At 39.0% G+C, this 23,302-nt stretch overlaps 2 protein-coding genes across 5 annotated transcripts; both read right to left on the reverse strand.

The window, feature by feature from the left end:
- Window positions 1–1,998: 1,998 nt before the first annotated feature.
- On the reverse strand, window positions 1,999–6,247 carry LOC144704072 (glycine-rich protein). Of its 2 annotated transcripts, none has more exons than XM_078576305.1 (2): window positions 5,353–6,247; window positions 1,999–2,302 (listed from the first exon to the last, which is right to left on the reverse strand). In XM_078576305.1, exons 1-2 carry the CDS (start codon window positions 5,831–5,833, stop codon window positions 2,298–2,300), a joined length of 486 nt encoding a protein of 161 aa, XP_078432431.1. In that variant the 5' UTR covers window positions 5,834–6,247; the 3' UTR covers window positions 1,999–2,297. The 2 variants fall into 2 exon arrangements, with proteins under 2 accessions (XP_078432431.1, XP_078432429.1); XM_078576303.1 differs by having other exon boundaries at window positions 5,348–6,245.
- A 1,463-nt stretch (window positions 6,248–7,710) lies between these two features.
- LOC144704805 (microtubule-associated protein RP/EB family member 1A-like) lies at window positions 7,711–10,291 on the reverse strand. 3 transcript variants are annotated; one of them, XR_013581906.1, is made up of 8 exons: window positions 10,130–10,291; window positions 9,265–9,333; window positions 9,088–9,174; window positions 8,815–8,921; window positions 8,585–8,682; window positions 8,405–8,484; window positions 8,193–8,311; window positions 7,711–8,000 (listed from the first exon to the last, which is right to left on the reverse strand). XR_013581906.1 is itself a non-coding variant. In XM_078577336.1 (8 exons), exons 1-8 carry the CDS (start codon window positions 10,235–10,237, stop codon window positions 7,917–7,919), a joined length of 747 nt encoding a protein of 248 aa, XP_078433462.1. In that variant the 5' UTR covers window positions 10,238–10,291; the 3' UTR covers window positions 7,711–7,916. The 3 variants fall into 3 exon arrangements, 2 of the variants coding, with proteins under 2 accessions (XP_078433462.1, XP_078433463.1); XM_078577336.1 differs by having other exon boundaries at window positions 8,193–8,306; XM_078577337.1 differs by lacking the exon at window positions 9,265–9,333 and having other exon boundaries at window positions 8,193–8,306.
- Between the last annotated feature and the right edge of the window lie 13,011 nt (window positions 10,292–23,302).

Consider the following 23,302-nt stretch of genomic DNA (forward strand, 5'->3'; position numbering starts at 1 on the left):
GGTCAAATAGACTGATCTAAATCCCATATTGGAAAATATAGAAAACGGTAGCACTATAAATTCTCCAAGGTCTATTATCGAATGAAAATAGGATGCCTCTCATGCACACGCAGACTCCGCTTTTATGGGCCTCTATGTGGCCTTAGTTGGGGGATTATGCTGGGCTCTCTGTGTGCCTGGCTGGGTTTGCCTACCGGATGCCGCCCCTTATTGGCTGCGGGCGGGCTTGAGCACCCTGTGCGCTCGCTTACCTGTGGCTGGCTTGAGCGTTTAAACATGTATAAAAATTACATTAAAATAATTTTTTATCACTTTCTCTGTTTAGTGCATGAAATGCAATATTTCATAAAATTCAAGATAATACACATGAAATGTCCCCAAAATGACTTTAAAATATGTATGATTGCATGGCACATTTTGGGTATATCAACATCATTGTTGTATAAGAGATCCATTAATATGAGACACCAAGGACATATCGTGGATGAACGACTGCATTTCGACCATGATTTATGAGTTCCAAATCACTGGGTTCAAACAAGTCATAGCTCGGACATAGTAAGTAGCTCACGGAGCTGATTGAGTGGTCAAGATGGGATCATCCATCCTCGGTATAAGAGGAGATTGACTCAAGGAAGACAATGTAGCAAATCCCGGGCTAGGGTGGTGATGATATTGGAGACGGCTTTCTCCAATGATCATTGTTATGCATCAGTACTAATCTAATGACAGGTCAGGATTTGACGATCAACCATACCCTAAGTCATTCGAGAGTCTTGTGCAGATGAAGGATTATACATACACTGTAACAGATCAGTCGTGAAGATTAGATCATTGTTCCAATATGATTTTGACATCTCTGTCTTGAATAATTTGTTGGGTTTGAAAATAAGTCATTCCTTTATTCATTTGACAAGAACTCCATTGATGAGAAATAATACATATGTGGTAACTGTTGATAGACAATTTTGATGTGTGCTTAGCATGATCTTCTAGGATATGCATTGTAGCTTTGCATCTGACGTGTTAGTGTCTGAATCAAAACATGCTAATTGTAGCTTTAAGATTATTCTTTATCATATTAATTATCATTAAAATAATATACTAATGTTTTGCAAAAAAACTTAATTATGGATGTATAAATATATATTTATTGAGTTTATAAAAGGTTTTATGAATACTAAAAGGTTTCAACAATTTGAATTTGGTGATGTCATGTGTTACAAATTAGTGCCATTATCTTTATGCATCTCTTAATAATATAATATTATTTTTTTCATACGTTAAATAAGGCTTGGATAGTGCTTGGAATGTGGTGATGTGTCATTAAGTTACATAATCTAAAAGGAGAAAGTGCCATCAAATTTAATGCTTCTTTTATCAGTCAGTGAAAACATCAAAAGTAAAATGAATGCTTTTATCCTAACTGCACATGTGATAGCAACACATTCATCCCACGAAAATTTGTGCCGCAAAAGCCTGATCATTTTGAAAATTGAACTCCCTTTCTTGACAATGTGGCAGTATGCTTCTAAAATTTGGGAAGTTCTCTGCCGATCATTGCGCAAACACAGGTCTGAGAGTTCTTTTAAGGCTCAATATAATTAAACATCCACATGCAATATTCTCTATCATCCAGGATTATTGAGTTAAAATTTTGACAGCTGATTCTTCTCTCTCACTCTCCCTCTCTCTCCTAACCATCAATTAAGGCTACTAGAAACATCTTGGAATTATCCCCATAGTGGAAGGCCAAGTAAAAGAAGTGACTTCAGGATCTATCAATTTTCTTGATGTATTGAGTTTTGTGAAGGTGGAGTTGATCAAAGGGCAGAATATGTCATCTTGAAGGACAAAAGTGGATGATCCTGGAGGCATATAAAGATCAGAGGTGAGTTCTTTATGTCTAAATATATGTATAAGCATTTTCCCTTTGCATCACTGAATCACTATTAGCATCATGGTACTTATTATCAAACATTACATTTAAAACTCAACTTCACTTAGACACTTTGAAATTTTATAGCAGGAAAAGGAAATTGTCCATGATAAGATGTTGATAAAGTATGAAGCACATAATAGCATAAGGTTTGGTTATCTTTTATTCGACAGAAGCCTCAAAAGTGGGAAGAGTTTTTACGCCTTTATTTGAGGTAGCTGGCGCAGGAGAGTTGTTAATCCTCTAGTCGTCGCCGTAGTGGTGGTGCCTGCTGTAGCGACGACCCTCCTCTCGTTCTTCGTCAGAATCCTCATGCTTGCGGTGGTAATGGCCCTCCTCGCGCTCTTCATCAGAATCTTCACGCTGCCCACAAGAAAAAGAGCAAAACCCCGAGTATTTTTCAGCCTATTGAAGAATGCATTTGAATTGACCACCATGTCGATGATCGATGTGATATGAAAAGTGAAGTTGGAAAAAGGTCAAAAGAATGGGAAAAATAAAAAAATTATAAAGAGAGAGAGATGATGATTAGATATGATAATTTATGGAGACTGAATGAAGTTTGTGATGGAAAAGAGATAAAAATGGATATTAATGGAGATTCAGGGTATTGAATTGAGTGGAAAAAAGAAAATAAAGAAGATCGTATGATTATGGGAGAAAGATAACGATGGAGAGAGGGATATAGAGAGTGAATGGTTGAGGAGAGGAAAGAGGGGCTTTCTGCAATAGTAGATGAGTTTAAGTTATCGCTAACAAGCTAATGGATATAAGGATTTTGATAGAATTCAGCAGACTGTAAATACAAAGGCAGAAAGTGGACCAAATAAAAGGATAAAATGAGAGACGGAGAGAAAAAGGAGAGCCATAAAGAAAGAAAAGAGAGTTACAAAAGAAATCTAAAAAAAAAGGTGAGCTGGAAAAGAAAGAATGGCGGAAAATGGAGGGAATCTAAACTTGGTAATTTCTCTTGGTGAATGTACTGTTCCATCACATCTTTAGACATGAGATTTACTTCTACGAGAAACATAAGCATGTGGTTCAGATGGTGTGTTGCCTGTCTAGCCCATTAGGAGATTAGACCGGCCAATAGTGATCTACTTCACATCAAAGTGCCTTGAACTCACATGCATAGTCCATAATAGACTGGTTATATTGCGTCATTTTCTTACCTCGATCAACGAGAGCATAAACTGCCAAGATTTCATTCCTCTTGGAGCAATTTATGTGAATCTGATCCGACATTTGCTTCACAGTATCGATGAGTAGAAAGTCGTCATACATCACAGGGGCTAGAGTGCTGAGAATCCAAGTTTGGATGAAGGCCTCCTCCACATCCCAGACTTCAAACCCTGGGCTATCTTCTGCCACTAGGTCATTCAATAAGTGTTTACTCAAACACTTAGCTTTCAGTGTCTGCATTTTCTCAGGTGATCATAGAGAAAAGCTTCTCTCCATTGTTTTTTCCGTCTGAAGTTATACTCCAATTCTAGATGAAATATCTTATCCCATCTTTGAAGTTGAAGGAAATACTTCTTCCCAGTGACAGCAGTCCCTAGGTGGATGCTAACGATGATACCATCTTTGATCTGCAGTAGAAGGTAGTCACAACCTGAGTGAGAGGCATTCTTGCCATGGTTTTGATACCATGTCAGCTCTTCTAAAGCATACCAGACTAGAAGCCAGCCTACATATTAAGGGTTTCACAAAGAAAAAGACAACCTAGTTCTGTGCTGGGACTTTAGGGTTTAAATACCTACGAGATACATTAGGGGGCCTGGGCTCGAGCCCGACCTGGATTTAAGTGACTTAATTCACATGATGAAGTTACTTAAGCAGTGAAATAAATAGTACAGTAAGGGGATCTGTTTAACATGAACTTTTGCTCTGATTTCTGGTTTGAGCCCCCTTAAGTAAGCATCCTCTAGAAAATAAAGGGATAAATGAGGCAAATAGGACGCTAGTTGCTCAAGCTCATAACAAAATCAATGACTGATCCTGTCAGATGTAAGTTGAATGACTGTTGGCAAAGTGTTTTAGACGACAATCCAAACATTGGATCAAGTTGCTGCTCGAATCCCATCCAAATATCACATCTCACATGGTCATTGGTCTATGTAAACTCCAAGCAATGTTAGAAGTGGTAGGAATGTTACATTGGAGGTTCAAATTCGTAGTCAGTTGTTTGATTGCAGGCACAATTCCATGATTTTCACTATCTTCCACCGCCTCTGATTTTGGATAGTAGAGTGCAGTCTTTCTTCTTGAAGAGAGACGAAGGGAGGAATAGAGGGAGAGAGAAAGAGAACAATAGGAGAGAGTGAGTGAGAGAGTGTGTGAGTTAGAGAAAGGGAGAGAGAGAGTGAGAGAGAGAAAAAAAGAACAATAAGAGAGAAAGAGAAAGAGAGAGAGGGAGAGGGAGTTAATTAGGGGGATAGGGTACAGAGATATAGCTACATAGATGTATAGAAAAATGACGAGAATAGAGAGAGAGAGAGAGGAAAAATATATGGAATATATGGAAAATGACGAGAGAGAGAGGAAAAATGGCTATCTCCATTAGATAAAGCAGAGTTAATTAGACGGATGGGGTTGAAATAGAAAGATAGAGAGAGAGAGAGTATCAGAGACAGAGGGAGGAAAATGGCTCTGTTCATTAGATAAAGCAGAGTCAATTAGACGGATAGGGTTGAAATAGATAGATAGAGAGTACCAGAGAGAGAGAGAGAGAAAAAAAAAAGGCTCTGTTCAGTAGTTAAAGCAGAGTTAATTTGACGGACAGGGTTGAAATAGATAGATTGAGAGTATCAGAGAAAGAGAGAGAGGAAAAGGGCGCTGTTCATTTGGTTAAGCTGAGTTAATTAGACGGATAGGGTTGAAATAGATAGATAGAGAGAATATCAGAGAGAGAGAGAGAGGAAAGGGCTCTGTTCATTAGATAAAGCAGAGTTAATTAGACGGATGGGTTGAAATAGATACATAGAGAGAGAAAGGAAAAGGGCTATGTTCATTAGATGTAGCAGAGTTGATTAGAGGATGGGGTAGGAGTATATAGCTAGACACACACATCTATATATAGAGTACAAGAGTGGGAAAGAGAGGAGAAAGAAAAGAAGGGCTTTCTTCCTTCAACACTAACGCAGAGGTAACAGCCTAATTCAGCCTAAATAGAATGAGAACACTACATAATTCACCTTTAATCGGCTCCAAATCCGAACTCTTCGATCAAAAAATTCGACGCCAATCCAGAAACTTAAATTCCAAAATCCATGCAAAATTTAAGGTGAGAGTAAACGACAGTTCTTCGCCAAACCACAGAAAATCCCAATTCGTGAGGCTCCGAATCTATGTCAAACCACGAAAATTAAACGAGATTGTAGTAAAAACGAAAGAAAAAAGACAATGTACCCGACCACGACGGTAATCCTCCTCCTGCCCATACTCGTAACGGGGCCTTTCGCCATAGCCGTACTCGCCGGAGCTAGGACGACCATACTCCTGCCTCACCTCTTCATCGCCATCCCCGCGGCCCTCGAAATCGTACCTCTGTTCTTCGCGGTACGGCTTCGGCTTGGGGCGCTCCTCATACCCAAATTCATACGACTGCTCTTCCTCAAGATCAGGCTGCCGACCATACCCCGAGTCATAATCAGATCGGCGCTCTTCCGATCCATAGCCGAAGGTCGAAGGACGCGCGGATCCCTGGAAATTGGGCCGATCGAAGTCCGCAGTGGAGGATGAATGGGCGTTCGGCAGGTAGCAGGTTTCCTCGGATGGAGGAATTGGGCGGCCGTAGGTGAGGGCGATGTCGTAGCCGCCGCTGTAGGGCGTCGGATCGTAGTCATCGAAGTCGTCTACCGCCTCATCAGTGTTGCGTCGCCCCCACTGTGCCATGGCCGATCGGAGAGAAGAATTTGCAGATCGGTGAGCCGAATTTGCAGAACAAAGAACCGAATTCGCAGATCGGAGAGCCGAATCCGCAGATCAAAGAGCCGAATTTGCAGATCTGAGAGTCGAATTTGCCGATCGGTGAGCCGAATTTGCAGATCGGAGAGTCGAATTTGCAGATCAAAGAACCGAATTTGCAGACCTGAGAGTCGAATTTGCCGATCGGTGAGCCGAATTTGCAGATCGGAGAGTCGAATTTGCAGATCAAAGAACCGAATTTGCAGACCTGAGAGTCGAATTTGCCGATCGGTGAGCCGAATTTGCAGATCGGAGAGCCGGATTTGCAGATCGGAGAGCCGGATTTGCAGATCGGAGAGGCGATCAGATTCAGAAACGACACAAGCGATTGAAGAAGAGAAGAAAATATCTATTAACGGGTATTTGGGGGCGTTTGTGGGCCCCACAGCTTGGGCCTCAGCGGTCCATGATGTACCTACCCCTATTAACTGATTTCCAATATCGAGACGGATGACGATATCGAGATGGATACTGTACCAGGTATTGGGAGTTCTCAAAGAACAGGACTAATTTTTCGTGTGACAGTACGGAAACTGCTTGTCCAGTACTCACGGAAAGAATTTTCATCCCATCCGGGAAAAAATCATCCCGTCCCTTGTCCCGGAAGAAAAAAACCTGTTTTATTTTTTAATTTAATCAGAGGTATGTTAGCATAATTTATATATCATTGTCCCTGCAATAGAGTCTATGTCTCTATATCTTTCTTTACTCCATTTTCAAATTTTTTTAGGGGAATACGAAGGGGAGGGAATGTGGGGGGACATATGTACAATTGTTTCTGAGAGGCGTCAGTTTGTGCACGTGGCTACATCTCAACCGTCATAGCGAGGCCACGTGGCTACATCTCAACCGTTGGTTGTGAATCTGGCGATTTTTCATCCAGTATTCGTTCGTCCATCGTTCGGGACCTCCGCCCAGATGGTTTTTTTGTCCCACGGGACGAAAACCGTCCCGTCCAGTCGTCCCCGGGACAAATTTTCGTCCTGAATTTTCGTCTGCATCCCTGCACTATAATGGGGAATCCTACATCGGGCTTTACCGATACATGGACATCAGTTGTGATATCCGAAACTATTATCCATAAGTATTCATCATCATGTCAGCATCGATCGTCTCTGAGAATGGATGATGATATCAGATATCAGTGTCGGCTATTGATTTTTTCAATACAGATGTATAAATTGAAGTATAATTTAAATAGTTAATTGTATTAGTACAGAACATATAATTTTAGAAGTAGCTTTCAGACTTGCATCTTCTTCTCTATGTGAATAATTTGAATCATTGTAAAGATAATTAGTCAATATTCAATTAAGTTAAACAGCTTGAAATCGTTGGAAGGGTATAAGAATAAACTGATCTCTGGATGATTATAAAAGTAATTAGATGACTTTACGCAAGGTACTCCAAAACGAACTATTCATACTTATTTTTTCTCTCATATCCTTCCATATGTGACACTGACTCCTAGTAAATATAAACTGATCTCCGAATCTCAGATATTGATAAAATGATATCAGGATATTGTAGTTGCTATCCATTACCATTATCCTTCGCTGTCCTGACACCTTTGGCATGCGTTCCAATATCGGATATCGTGCAAATATTCAACAATGGTCCAATTTCTGGTACTGTTCCTGAAATTGTCTAGATTTTATCTGGTAATCTGCTTTTGGATTTTCCAACATCCGATATCGGACGTATATCGGAACGGCAAACATTACTGTCAATCAATGCGAACATTACTGACGGATATCGGAAAGGCAAACATTACTGTCAATCAATGCCAACATTACCGACGGGTATCGGAAAAAACTGAAACTTTGCATCTTATATTATACAAAACCAAAAAATGAAGAGAATGAAAAACCATGCAACAGGGGACAACCCCAATTAAAATTTTCTTTTAAATGAGAGGAAAGTTCTGTGCCATGAAGAAACAAAGGGACCGGCTCTTCATCATGTCAGCAAATGATATTAATTGATATCAGTTGATATTTAAGGAGAGATATCAAATCAATGTTTCTTGGTTGGCCGGCAGCAACGATTCCTCGGTTTCAGTGGCATACAAAATCTTCCGGACTGCCCTTGTGACCTGCCAAATTTGGAAATGATATCACGACCAATCAGAATTAAAAACTAAATAAGTGGACAGAAAATTCCTTTATTTTTTTCTAGCACAAATAAAGGAAAGCGGAATGGAGACATCCATAATATGTGAAAAACATTATTTGTGCAGACTAAAACATTTTTAAACTCTTTTTTCTTAGGGAAGAGAGGATCGTACCAGCAGATCCTCCATCCCAGGTCCTTGGCAGAGCACTTCGATGTCACGCAGTTTAGAAAAATAAAAGTCCCTTTCTTTCTCGGTATTGTCTATCGTAATCTTGAGATCAGCAATCTGAACTAGCATGAGAATATTTCATTATGTCTTCAGAGCAATAAGCTCTCACAAATTTCAAACAGATGTTCATATTTCCAAAGGAAAAAAAACAATACCATGTCACTGAGGATTTTAATTTCTTCACTTTGACTTGGATTCTGGGCAGGGCAGACACATGCTTTTTGTTTATTGGGACCTGAAAATTAAGCCAATGAAAAGCATTGGATGAAGGAAGACTCCATAGACTTAATGATTTGCATGAAAGAGAACACGCGGCTCAAAGGATTTATAACAACATGTATCAACTGGATGCAAAGTTTTCGATGATCTCTGAGAGGCCCGCAAACTCTTCTCTTTCCCAACTTTGGATCTTCTCTCCACAGGGTTATAGTTCCTAGGATGCAAAAATAAGACTTTTTCAGTTTGGTATAGTGCTAATTTACTAAAGATCTTCAGTAAAAACTTTGAGAGACATGGATCTAATTGAAAGAGATGAGAAAAACCCACGATAAATGAGGGTACGTACTCATTCATGGTTCCACCATTTACAGAGTAGCAATATCGTTTCAACCACTGTAGAAACTCCAAGTTATCCAACGGTCTCCCTTTGACAAGTTTATTGACTTCAAGCCTCTGATAAGTGAATTGAGAAGAAAGCCAAGCGGAGACTTAGAGAAGTCATGATCACCGTCTAAACATGGATGTTGAATGAAAATCTTAACCAAAATGATTCTCGTAATATTTGTATGGGCTGAACCATACGCGTAAGCCCACAGGTAGGAGATAAAATGGCATTTACCTTCTCAATATTTAACTTGGAGAAAACCTCTTGAAGAACTTTATAATTTTGGATCCTGTCATATTCAGTCTTTGCATCAAAATTAACCTGAAAAAGGTGAAGATATTCTGAGGATTTTGAAAAAGAGATAATGAATTATTTGAAAAATCAATGAAGATGGGTTAAATGCCAATCTACCTTGTGCATAGGAACAATACCAGGATGGGTCACGTCCATCATTTGGCATTGCACAGCACCAGTAGCAGCCTGATTGCAAGGAAAAATAAGTACCACCAAGATCCGTCGATATTTTCTACTTGTTTTTGGAGAGATGGGTAGATCGTTCAAAGGCAGAAAAAGTATACCCGATATTGTAATGATTTAGACAGAAATTTTGAAAGTATGGGCATTATTGTGATTTTCATTAGGATTTCTGTCTCTTTAAATGGGTAGGAATCCTCTCGTTCAATTGAGCTTTGAAAAGACGAAAGAGCCAAAGAGTTTCTAATCCATGATCTTGAACTGTTTGATCATGGATTCAGAACCTCATCTGCCTCCATGTCAATCATGCAACCGGGAGAACCTTATTAAAAGTGGACGATATGAATCATAGTAAAGGCGCAATTGAAAAATACAACAAAATGAAGGAAATCCTGAAAAAACAAAACAAGCACTCAGATATGATAACGAAATTTAATCATTCTTGAAAACATCGTGCACATGAACTGTTTAAGAACCTGGCGAAATTGGAGTTTAACCGACAACATAAAACCTGGAGCAGCGCTATATGGTCCGAAACAACACGCACAATTCCCAAGAAAAAAAGAACGCAATGGAGTGAAATCATGATTATTTCAACCCGGAGATAACCATCCAAGATGTTCACTAAAAGGGGAACGAAAGAGCGGGCAGACAACGCCGGTGTAATGCTACAAGATTCTAAAATCTGCAGACGAATCCATAAGAAATCAGTAGAAAAGGGAGATTCCTACGGGGTTTAAACAAGATAGAGGCAAAAAGAGGGCAAAATAAACTCAAAAAATTTAAGATCAAAGATCACAACCTCCTCAATTTTGCCAAGGTTGAGCTGCAGCGTGGCGTTAATCCATGACAATATCTCGTTCCTACCGACGAAATACGCCTTATCCATCGTCCCAATGCTCATCGCCATTTTCCTCGCAACCTCGTTCTACAAATTCCACTCGCGACGAGATCTCCAGGAAGGAAGAACACTATATAGAAAATAGCAATTTATGCGGTAGAATTAGATCTCCTACAACGCCTCGAACGACCAATCACACCGTGCCACGACAACAAGGGCCCACCTTAGATGACACGTGGCGAGCACAGCTAACGCACTGCTCAGGCCCACTCAATCTCGGCCGTTGAATCCACCTAAAGACATCTAATCGCCGTCCGATGGTTCGCTGACGTGGACGGCCTCGCCTGGCCGGTTCGCTGTCAGTCACAATCGGGTCAGCAGGTGAGCCGTCTCCAGTCCAGTAAATAAACACGTGGCGAAAATCGATTGATCTTTAACAGAATTGAAATAATTATCTTTTTAAAAAAATTATCTTCAGAATTAAAATAAAAGTCAACCCCTAACACCATGAAGTTGACGTTGACCTGATACGGCACGGGATCTCACGTCCTGCCGAGCTAGTCCTGAGGATGGTTGAGCCCACCCGAACCCGGAGTTGCCCTCTTGGACGAGTCGGCTTAGTTCGCCCAAGCCCATTGGTCCGTTGGACCGAGCCGACACGACCTCAGGTTGACCTAACTGCCAATGTGCCTTCTTGACAGGGTTGGTTATGATGACCAAACCCCACCGCCAAACCCCTACTGTAGAGATAGGGGTTGGTAAGACATCATATGTCTAACAGTATTTTTCTGAGAATATTATCTTTTTGGGAGTATTTTTCTAATCAGCACTCTGGTTGCATGTTCTTCCAAATTCCAAATATCTCGATTAAACTTCGAATATTGATACCGTGGCGTTCATATCGAGGAATTCTTCATTGTGGGTTGACTTTCCTTCAATTATGACTTTGATTCAAACTAGTGTATTTGAAAAAGGAAAAAAATTACATGATTAGTATGCATCGTGTAGGTATCATGGCATCAAAAGCAAAATTCCAAGTCTTTAGATGTTCATTTGCATGACGTTTCAAAATAAGAGCAAGAGATTCACCAAAATTTCTCATGAGGATGCTGTTTTCCCAAAATTTTAAGTTTTTCAATCCTTGTCACATCAAACCTCCTCGTCTTTAACTTGATAATCACACCATTGCTCTAAGATGATCTTCTTGATGTTCTGGTTGTATTGGAAAGGGAAGAAGCCCAAGGAGAAAAGGATAGTGATGAACACCCAAAGAAAGACTGATATGAACATGTTGTATTTATGATTTTGATTTTAAAAAACTCCATGCATAAGTAGATCAATTGGGGTCTAATATACCATATGTGTGTGACCTAAGTCCATACAGCAGTCTACTTGATGAATTCATAAGCCCAATAGCTATTTATTGACTAACACAATCAATTAACAATACAAATACATATGAATCTTGGATAGGTTTAAACCTGTCTATATGTTGAGTCGCTAATGCATGAGATACCAAGCCATACCACATGCTTTAGAAAGTATATGGGGTTCATTAACCTTTTCGTGGAACCTTTTGATCATCGGTTAACATGTATTTATAATCCATAATTATTATGCCACTCCTAGAAACACCTAGTGTGTGGTAAACTACAAAACTCAAACCATTCATCATACTTAGGACTAATGCATTAGGAATTGTTGGAGAACTATTTCTCTAATATTATTATTACCTTGGCTACAATATTAGTCATGTGATCTTCTTTGAGTATGTCTCCCATTATATGGAGGGCAAATGATCCATTATTAGAGACCGTAAGGAACACTTACATCCACAAGGTATCTTTGGTGTCTCAGGTCTAAGGAACACTTTAAAGCCGTCACAGGAATCAGCCTGAATAATTGTAATAAATTTATCCAAGGATCACTAATGATAAATTGTGTGTACAATTTTCCTAAAGAACACCCATTATCTCTCCTTAGCATCCTCAGATAAATGGTCAAGGGATCAACCATCCTAATTGAATCAGTGTAAGTAGATAGTGTCATTGTACAACACAATTTGATGTCCTTGTAAAAATTTCTATGAATATGAATGTCAGAAATATATGTTTAAATATAAGTGATTACTGAAGCATAATATTTTCATAAGTTATTAATAATTACACATTAATAACATCAGATATGTTATGGAAATTATGTATGATGATGCCTTATTTGATTATTTATTTTTATTTCCATTTACTCATGGTTTAAAGAATTTATGATGAAAAATAGACAACATAAATTACATGTTGAGTTCTTATTTATTAAAAATAGAAAAACACAAATTTATTGGGCTTTGAGACAAACCCCACATCATTCTCTTGAATCAAGTGGATTGTTCATACCATTTTCCTTGAGTTTTATTGAAATGCATGATTTGTGTAAAATAAAAAATTTAATTCTAGAAGTAATTGTTAGATTAGGAGAAGCACAAGTCATGACCTGGATCATAATAGGATGCCTAATACTCAAGGAAGATGACAAAAGGCCCAATTTAAGCCTGTTTGGAGCTTACTCCATAAATTCAAATCTAGAAGTGTTTTTCCTACTAGAGGATAAAATAAAATGAGGATCAAGGCTGGATCTCAATCTGGAGTTAGACCCAAGGGCTGAGAACATTTGGCCTACTCCTTTTAAACTTGTCTTCTTCCCTTGTTGTATCCCATCCTAAAAAAATGTTGGAGGCCTGGGTAAAACATATTTCTTGGTTCAAATATTTCTTATGGGTGCCATATTGAGAGAGAGAAGCAATCCAATCTGTTGATGTGTAGAACGAGAAGAAAGAACACCATCTTGGGCCCTAACCTATGCTCTTGAGAACTTATAATGAAGCCAATAGATTTCACACTCTTATCTAGTCTGTTGTACCATGCCCTTGGTGCTTGTCTAAAACCATAAAAGGCCTTCCTAAGTTTCATCAAAAGGTGTTCTTTTCCCTCCTTGACAAAACCTTTTGATTGTCTCACATATTCTTGTTTATCTAACTCACCATTGCAGAATGCTGATTTGACATCCATGTGATCTACTTGCCAGCCACCTTGTGTGGGTAGGGCCGGAAGCATTTGAATATTCTCCTTCTCACCACTGCAGTAAAGGACTTCTTCATAGTCAATCCCATACTTCTGGCTTCATATCTCACAATATCACCAAGGAAAAAAGCTTTTTTCCTACTACGTGAAGCGGAATTCCCATACACAATTCTGGCTTCATATCTCACTATATCACCAAGGAAATTCCACTTCACCTTATAAACCCATTTATGAATTATAGGTTTGCATCTTGGTAGAGGAGTCACCATTTCCCGTGTTCATTCCTCTCAACTGAATCCTACTCTTCTTCCATGGCATGTCTCCAAACAGTCTCTTTGCATGCCTCATGAAATGAGATAGACTTCTTCTTGAATTAAATAACATGTTTTTGCATATCTTGCAGGGTTTATAGGAACCTCATCAATTTTTGCATATATTGAATCAAGAGCAACCAAACTTCTAGGGGATCTTTTCTCCAAGGTTGAATAACTGATTTCTCCTTGTTCATTGGCCTCATTTATGCTTCTTGAATTATCATGATGGTCATTCGATGGAGCTCTTCTATTGATTTTTTCTTCATCGAGGTTAGGTCAATCAAAGAAATTTGAAGAGTAAAACATTACTTCCTCCTTTTGTGTATTCAAAGCACTCCATGTCCATTAGATTTCCTACTAAAATATGACAGCTCAACTAATATGAAAATTTCCTCTATCCGGGTCATAACACTTTTATCCTTTGATGTCAACTTCATACCCAATAAAAAACATAGGTTTGATCCTATCTTGCAGCTTCTTTAATCTCTCTCGGAGGGTCTTTGCATGGACAAGTGATCCAAATTGATGCCGGACGTCGTCTAGGACGTCGTTCGGTCAACACCGAATATGATGGTTCGGTGGCGATAAGGGATGATGGTATCGAACGTCAACAGTTTCATCGTCCGACGGGTGAAACGCTAACGGGTTATGCGATTTACGATGCTCTAAATGAATGTCCTACGTGTCGTACGGGCAGGCTCCGACTCGAGGGAGGCATCGGACGGAGTCCCCGGGTGACGGCGACGGTGGCCTCTCGAACCTCGTCGGAGCGACGAAGGCATCTACGGCCAAATGGAATCTATCCGTAGGGCTCGCACGTAACGGACGTACTCATCCGTACCGATAAGACACTCAGTTGGCCGTAGTTCTCTCAATTTGTCCTCTCTCACTACCTAGCCCGAGCGCGGTGGAGTCAAGACGAGGATAGACTGCAAGAGGTAAATAAACGAGAGACCGGAGACGACGACGTACCTCGTCGGCGGTGGCTCGAAGTGCAGTGTCATCGACGATCAGCGGCGATTCGGAGCGGGTGGGGCGGAGCGTTGCCAGAGAGATCATATCGGCTTGACAGGCGAAGTAGCGCTGGAGCTGTTCATAAAGGTCCGCAGAAGATTTGTTGAGGGTGTCCTGTGCTCGGGGCGTTGTCCGTCGAGGCATCGCGGGTCGGCGGTGTCCTGGATCGACGTTTGCAGTCGCCCTAGCGGCGGCGGTGCTCGGCGCCTGCGGTCAGCTGGGGCGGCTGCGGCCGCTGATCGCGGCGGCGCCTGCTGTTGGCGGCGGTACCCGCTATTGGGGGTGCTGCGCTTGTGGCGTCGCCCCCTGCTTGGGGTGGCGCCCGTTGCTGGGGCGGCACCTGCTAGTCGTGGCAGCGCCCGCTGCTGGAGGCGGCGCCCGCTGGTGGTGACGGCACCCGCGGCTTGCGACGACATCCATAGTAGGGGGGTGGTGCCCGTTGCTGGGGCAGCGCCTGCTGGTCGCGGCGGCATAGGTGCTGCTTCTGGCAGCGCCCACTGGCCTTGGCAACTCGGCGGCGATGCGGTAGCGACTCGCTCGTGGCGGCGGCCGCCTAGGGCTCCGAACGGAGCCCTAGAACCAGCGCGCGGGTGGGACAGAACGGGCGCTAACCCAACCCTGTTCCTTTCTGCCCATTCTCTCTCCTCTTTTCCTTACTTTTTTCTTCCTTTCCTCCTTTTTTTTGTATTTTCTAAACGATGAGACTAAGATAGACTAAAAAAGTCACTTTCTCTTCCTGGTCTGATTTTTTTAGGGTGCCCCCCTCTTCCTTTATATAGGGGAGAGGTTTGGGCCCCCTAAATGGATCAACAAAAAGGGGAGACGAGTCCATTAGGGGGCCCTTATATAATGGGCCCCCCATTACACATAGAACGGGAAAATAAAATAAAAAGAAAGAAAAGGGGAAGGGGAAGGTCCCTTCCCTCGACGATGAAAATGGGACACGGGTTGCATTACAGTGCGATGAAAACAAGACGATGGCGAAGAAAACACGAGACAGAACTAAGAAAAACAACAATAATCAAAACGAGATAATCGAGCATCTCTTCACCCGGCTTCCGATGACGGTGGTCGGCGGTCCTTGATGGCGTGCACCATCACAAATATTCTAAAATGTTCCACATTTGGCTTAACTCTTGACCAAAGTTCATATGGTGTGGCTCCATCCAGGATTTTGGTGGGTGATCGATTCAATATATGTACACTAGTTTTAACATCTTCCCCAAAAGCTCATGCAAACTTTTTTTTGTCTTTCAAGATGCTTCTTACCATTTCCATGACTGCCCCCATTTCTCCTCTCAACAACTCCATTTTTCTGATGAGAACATTGGGTTGAAAGTTGTTGTTTGATACCATTTTTGGAGCAGAACCATGAAATATCTGACAAAGTGAACTTATCTCCTTGGTCAGTTCTAAAACACCCTATTTGTATTCTCTTCTCTGCTTCAGCTATCTTTCAAAACTTAACAAAAGTTTGAAAAGCTTCTCTCTTATGCATTAGCATTGTCACCCACATGAGTCTAAATAAATCATCTATGAGTAAGAAGTACTTACTCTCTCCTAGTGTGGTTGTTTTGATTGGTCCAAAAATGTCTCCATGGACAAGCTCTAGGGGTTTGCCTTCCCTAAATGTGACTATAGAAGGAAATGAGCGTTTATGTTTCTAGCTTGAAATGCAGTCACAAAAAACATTTCTAGGGATCTCCAATTCAGGAAAGGCCCTAACAAGGTCCTTAGGATAAATTTTGTAAATATAGAAAGTTTAAATATCCATACCTTCAATGCCACGTCCACATCAACACTGAGTTACTATCTACCACCATACATCTCAATATCGGGTTAGGTTTACAAATATAGTCTGCTTATAGTTTTATTCACCTTCACTAGGAGTATCCCATGTTGATCGTAGATGATAAGAAAGCTACCCTCCATTAGTATTCCACTCCCATGTTGATTGAATTGACCCAAGTTTAAAATACTATATTTTAACTTAGAGAATATAAGACATTATCTAACTTCATTTTGCATTCGTCTTGTTATAGAATCATGATCCATCCACCGTCACCTATCTCTGTAGTCGATCCATCCCCAAACCTCACTGTTCCATGCAAAACTTCCTTTAATTCTTAAAATAATCGCCGATCGCTTGTCATGTGATTGCGTACTCCATTACCTAGATACCGCATGCCGTCATTTGCTGCCTGATCATTGACTCCTTGGAGTAAACTGAGTTCTGGAGTTTTTATGTTTGCAATGATAAGAGAGGGTTTCTGCTTCTCCTTGATCTGAGAAACTTGAGCTTTCTTCTCCTTTTTAACTTTACGACACTCATAAGCCAAGTGTCCAAGCTTTGCGCAGTTATAACTTATTACGTTGGATTTGTCTTGAGGTCCCTCTTCATCTCCATGTTCACATTCTCTTCTAACACCTCTACCTCTTCCCCTCCATCCTCTCCAACCATGGCCACGACCTCTTCATGTGACCATATATCTTGGGTTTTCTCATGGCTTTGGATATAAGTTATTCCTCTCTCCTAGCTTGCCAATCTCATAGCTTTTCTTCATAGATTTTTAAAGAAAAAATCACCTCCTCAAGAACTTTACGACACTCATAAGCCAAGGGCCATTGATTCCAGGTCTCCAAATTTTTCAATGGTCAAGGTGATGCCATCAAATTTTGTAGGGCTGCTCAAGAAGTTTGGCGACCAAAGCTCCATTGTCAATTTTTCACCAAGGCCCCTTAATTGAGTGGAATTCTTTGATAGTTTTCCCCCAAAGTCAACCAATTCTTCTTCTCCTATGAACATAGTCTCCAATTCTTTTAGAAGTGTGTGAACTCTAGCCTTGATGACATGAGTATATCCCACATACCTTGTCTTCAAAATCTCCCAAATTTCATTAAACCTCTTTAAAATATCCAGATGTCTCCTAAAAATGCCTCAAGTAGATGCTAATGCTTGATCACCTCCTCATTGCTGTGGTGGACTTGATCACCTCCCACAAGCCATACACATCTAGATGTGCTTGCATGCGCATCGCCCATGATGGGTTTTTTTTCGTGTCTAATACTTGAAAAAGACTGTGATCATGCAATCCCCTGATGGAACCAGCAATGGTAGACACTAACTGCTCATCAAAGGAAGATCAACTAGACTCGGATGTCTTCTCTCCTCTTCTTTGCATGATACTCCTCTTGGATAAGACTCATTCTGATACCACCTCAAAAACTGCCTAGGACCTCAAAGCTTAGCAAACAACAGTTGGATTACTTAGAAGGTCTATCTTACAAGGGGGGTTTACATTAATTATATAGAATCCAATGAATACTTATAGATATATCTCAGTTGTTATAATCCCAGATCCAATGGCTGAGGTTAAAACATCAAAAGAAGAAGTTTCTGGAGAAAGGGAGTACAGGAAATGTTCACGTGCCTTCTAGAATCCTCCACTTTGCTTGATGCCTTTACTCATTTCTTAAATATTTGTTTTCCATAAAAATAGTCATCAATGAATCAATTATCCAAAACAGTTTAATATCTTTGAGTTAAAAAAACATCTTCCCACAGTTTTGCATTCTTTGTTTGCTATTCAGATCAAAAGATCATGTTCATTCCTTCTTATCCTCTGTTTTAGTCTTGAAAACAGAAGCATCTGAAAATGAAAAGATTTCAAAAAAATTAAAGATTTAGCAAATATGAAAAGAATAACTCCTCCCATTTATTCTCTGTAAGATCACATTTTCCATAAACCATTATTTAAATCCTTAAGAATTTCACTTTCTATTTATCATTTTGGAAATTTTCAAGTTTATCACAGTATCCTGAATGCCCACGGGAATTTTAGAAAGTAAAAAGATATGGATATAGAGAAGATAAAGTATTATATCGAGATGGATAATAGGATGATAGAACATCTCTTCAATAATGGGGTTAGTAAAAGGTCCTAATTATGCTATGGGTTTTGATAATATAATAATTGGAGTGGAAAGACTCAGGGATTCTCTCTGGGAGTTGATATACATTTATAGGCATCTCAGTTGCCTTTAATGTCTTGTGTACATTTTTCTCCAGAATCTACATAGCCATTTGTGATGTGACCTGAAATGATGAATAAAATGAATTCCAAAGATATTGAATCAGCAGCAATGAGATTTGTATGAGTCCATAAGTTATAGTTCTATCAATTTGGCCACAACCCATCATTTATGCTGGCTCAAGGTTAAGTGGGCAACTAAATATGATGGGACATTTTGGGAATTTCTTTTTAGCATGGATTAGCTGGTTTTTATCTCATGTGTAATAAAAATATTTTGACAATAGATGGGCTTGATTTGCATTAATTTTTTTTCAAGGAGCCAACACCCATCATCTACTTTTTACATGATCTTGCCATTGGGTTCTCTAGGTGGGCTAGAGGTCCCTACTTGGGAAAGCTTCAAAGCGCCACATTAACCGTAGGTTTTCAATGGTCATTACGAGGACAACTTTTGAAGCTTGTGAACAACTAAGGTTAGCAAGGGGCTGTTCGAATTGGTCATGAAATGCCAGAATGAGATGATCCACTAATTAGACGGTTAAAGTTATTCACATTCATTAAATACCATTGCTCTATAATAAAAAAAGACACCATGCATTTTTATAATAACTGAGAATCAAAATGGAAATTATTATGTCTCATAATTCAGAATTACATTGTTTATTTCATGCACTCCCCACATGGTGACTGGAGCCACGCACCACCAAATCTAATAAACAAGCCAAAAATACTCATTTTCCTAGTTCACAAAAACCAAATGAAATACATTTTATATCATTAAATATAGATGAAATGCTTATATCTCCATTTAAGAAAATTCAAAAACATTACATAAAATATAAAAAAATTCAGGAATCAGTATTGATGTTTTTGTTAAAGGAGTAAAATCCATAATGTATCACTATTAATAAAATATCATTAAAATATGAAAACAATCAAATTTAATGATTTGAAATTACGTCTTATATAAATTAATAAAGAAAAACCTTTTGCATCATATAAGGGATTGATAAAGATAAAAATAACTATATTTGATATTGTGGCTGGATGGAAATGTTTTCAAAAAGCATATTCTTTGTGAAAAATCCCTCATAAAGAGGCTAAATGATGATTTAAATCATTATCAGCACAAATTTCACCGGTGGCGGTAGTGGAACAAAAAGAGACTTAAAAGCATTATGATTTCATGGAGGAAAATGAATGAGGAAATTATAGCTAGAGTGTGCTTTGAAATGGTGACAATTGATGGTTCAAAATATGAGTAACATCGTTGTGATGAATACTAAGTGTTTTTAAACCTTTCTAAACTTAAAATCACTGTGAAAGATATATTATTCATGTAATAACAGGCATAAGGTAGATATCAGGAATATTGAACAATATCTCATCATGTTTATTGGCTATTGTATAAATAATGGGTTGGGGACCTGTTGGGACCACCGTGTCCTTTTGGATACCTTTTTACACTGGGTTTTACATTCATCCTGGCCAATTCAAGGGATTGTGTGGAGCACCAGTCCATTTTATTAATAACCAACCACGCTTTCCTTTTTTGCTATGATGAAAAAGGGGGCTCAATCTGTTGCCTTGAATGGTGTGCATGTACCTAAGTAATGGCCTAACTTAAGATGGGGGAGGATAAATGTAAGAGGGCCTTAATCAACGGTATTCCAAATATTGAATGAGGTGGCTTAAATAAGTTTCTTTGTTCCATGTGTAGGGTCCAAACCTTCCTTTTTGGAGCTCCACGGTAACAAACTGAAAAACCATGTCTTTTTTGTTCTGCTAGCTAGGTAATAAATTTACACATGTTTGTCACATTATTACAACCTTATTTCATTCCGTAAAATACCAGAAGCTAGACACAAAGTATCATTTTTTTCTTTGTTGTTCTTAATATCAATTGTTATTCATGTATTTGGGTATCACCACTAGATTTTCAACAAGGTGGACATTCTCATATTTTGTATGTACATATTCCTACAGCTTGGGTGAGTATAGTTTAAATATATGAATGAGTTTTTTGAATACAGTTATAAATATAAAGCAGCTCCTAGTTCCCATTTACAAAACACCTCATTTATCTTTGTTTTTCTGGAACCTATACAGAAATTGGTGCTTTTCTACTTTATTTACCTTACAGACATGGGGGTTTTTGGGAACACCTATGTGGGGTACCTTTTGAGTGCAGTATGCTTGTTTAACTTCTATGTTGATCTCATTTCTTATTTACCTTGGTGCACTATGTTTTCAAAAGCTTCCGATTGAAAATTTCAATCTGTGCTGGAGTGCTCAATATACCAAAAATAACTTTTCTAGTCAACTAATGGAATAATCGCATCAGTGCATGTTCCTCTGCTCATTCTAATATTTTAAAATTTTCCTAATATTTTGGATGACTTAAGATTATAATAAAATTTAAAAGTCAAACAAAACTGGATGATTAAATGACTTTAATAACTATGAAATCATAAATATCAATGAGAATACCAATAAGATGTGGCTAGTGTAATAATTTTATTTATTTATAATACTGAGTATGACCTAAAACGAATGATAAGTTTCTTATAGACTGAAAACTAGCCTAGGTGCGACAAATGAAATTAAGGACCTCTATTGGAATAAATGATAATGTGCATTCAGTCACTTATAGACATAAAATGATAATAAATGATTAGTAAATTCATTATATACATGTATGTTATATTTTTTAGATTTTAAACATTCCACGATCCTGCCATGGATACTTCCCATAAAGGGGCTGGATGCCTAGTAGAGACCACAACAGGCCACATGCGATTACAGTAATCTGATGGTGAAGGTGGAGGTTGGAAGTGATAGTGGCATCTCAGAAAGAAATAATAGAACAGCAGAAAGGCATTACAATGCCTATTAGGAAACCAACAGGGGAGGATAAACTGCAAATCCAAAATATCAATGGGGGATCACAATATAGGGGAGAGAAATCACTGAGCTGCTGAGTGTTGATGGTTGGTCTTCTACATTATTGAGGAGACCAAGAATTGGACCTAAATTTATGTTTGACCTTTTTTACCATTTGCCTCACCCAAGATCGTGTGAGATTGGTAGACAAATTTTCTGGGCTGATTGAGGTTGGTTTGAATGTTCAAACTGAACCCATCAAATCAACCAATTTCCATTTAACCCACTTCAATGCCTAACATAATTAAAATGCGAGTGAAGTGCAGAATAGTACTTGTATGGAGTTATCTGGAGGATTCAAAGTGAGGTCAATGGTTAGCAATCAGTAACCCTACCCCAAGACAAGAAATATGGTATATTTTTATCATTTGATAATTTCTTTTGATAAGTAGAGTACGTATTTTAATTTATAAGTTGTTTACCTAACAGTAATGAGAATTCACAAGGGTAATTGCTTTAAATGTATGTCAAGAGCTCTTTCAGATTTTTCTTCACGTGTAATTGCTAACCTTCAATTCATATTTTACATATAAGTTGTTCAAAGATATCTACTTATTCGTCTCACTTAAGGCTCTTCTTCTACTTTGAATATTTTATTATACTTCAGTCTGATATCAGAAATTATTATTTCTTTATTCATGACTTATTTTCATTGGTTCCTTTCTTATGTTATTGTTTTCTTATACTTAACAATATATAATGTACTTTTCTTCTTCCATCATAAAATTTAGTATTTAAATACCACTTTTGTCCTGTATCTGAATAGTTGAATAAAATATGAATAATTAATGAAAAATATTGATGCTCATATCAGCTTGCGTAGAATAAAATCCACAAAACTGTTGTTCTTCAAATGAATCATTGTGAGCTGCAAAATGTGTCTGGGCACTGGATATATTAATATGTTCCTTTAAACATTGAATCTCCTTGTCTTCTATTGAATAGGGTCGCCATCAATCTGTGAAGGATATTCTTGTCATTCCAGTTGTACTAGGAGGGGAACCCCAAGTAGGGAGGAATAAGGAGGGTTGCTGATAAACACTTCAGCAAAGCTTACAGAAGGCGTCGCTTCCGGAGGACGGGAAACGATGCAGGGAGTACGATTTGAATTCGCCCAGGCACCTATAAATGAAACTGCGAGGGAGGAAGCAGTTACGACATATTGTTTCAAGAATCCCAAGCGGGGGGCAGGAGCTAGAGCAGTTGGAAGGAGCATTCCCGATGGCCAGAAGAAGATCAATATCCAATTTTACCTCACTATCTTCTCTTCCCCTATCTTTCCATTCTCTTGCCTTCTCTAATCTACCTTATCCCATTTTGACTGGGGAGCAAATCGGGGAAAAACTCTATTGCTATAGTTGAAGCTATATCAGTTACCAAAACAAATACTCTGATGGTTGTATAGTCTATGGAGGTTTATATCATTTTTTATAAAAATCTCTTTGTTGATGTCCTCCAATATCTAATGAGTTAGAGTGGATCAGCTGATCTAATTATTTAACTCCCTGAACCAATCTAGTTAATTACTCCTTAATTAGATCACCCCTTCATAACATAATCTTCTTATTTTACTATATCCAACATATATATTTGTTGATCATGAATTGTTTTAACCCGACTAATAGGTTGAGTAACCTACATATGAGGTGCTGGGTACACTCTATATTTTAGAAGTTAAAGATTATTTCAACAACTTTAACATGGAACCTTTTGTTATCATTTACCGTTGACAAAAAATACCTAAGAATCTGTGAC

This window comes from Wolffia australiana, chromosome 6 (genome assembly GCF_029677425.1).
Source record: "Wolffia australiana isolate 7733 chromosome 6, ASM2967742v1".
Taxonomy (NCBI): domain Eukaryota; kingdom Viridiplantae; phylum Streptophyta; class Magnoliopsida; order Alismatales; family Araceae; genus Wolffia; species Wolffia australiana.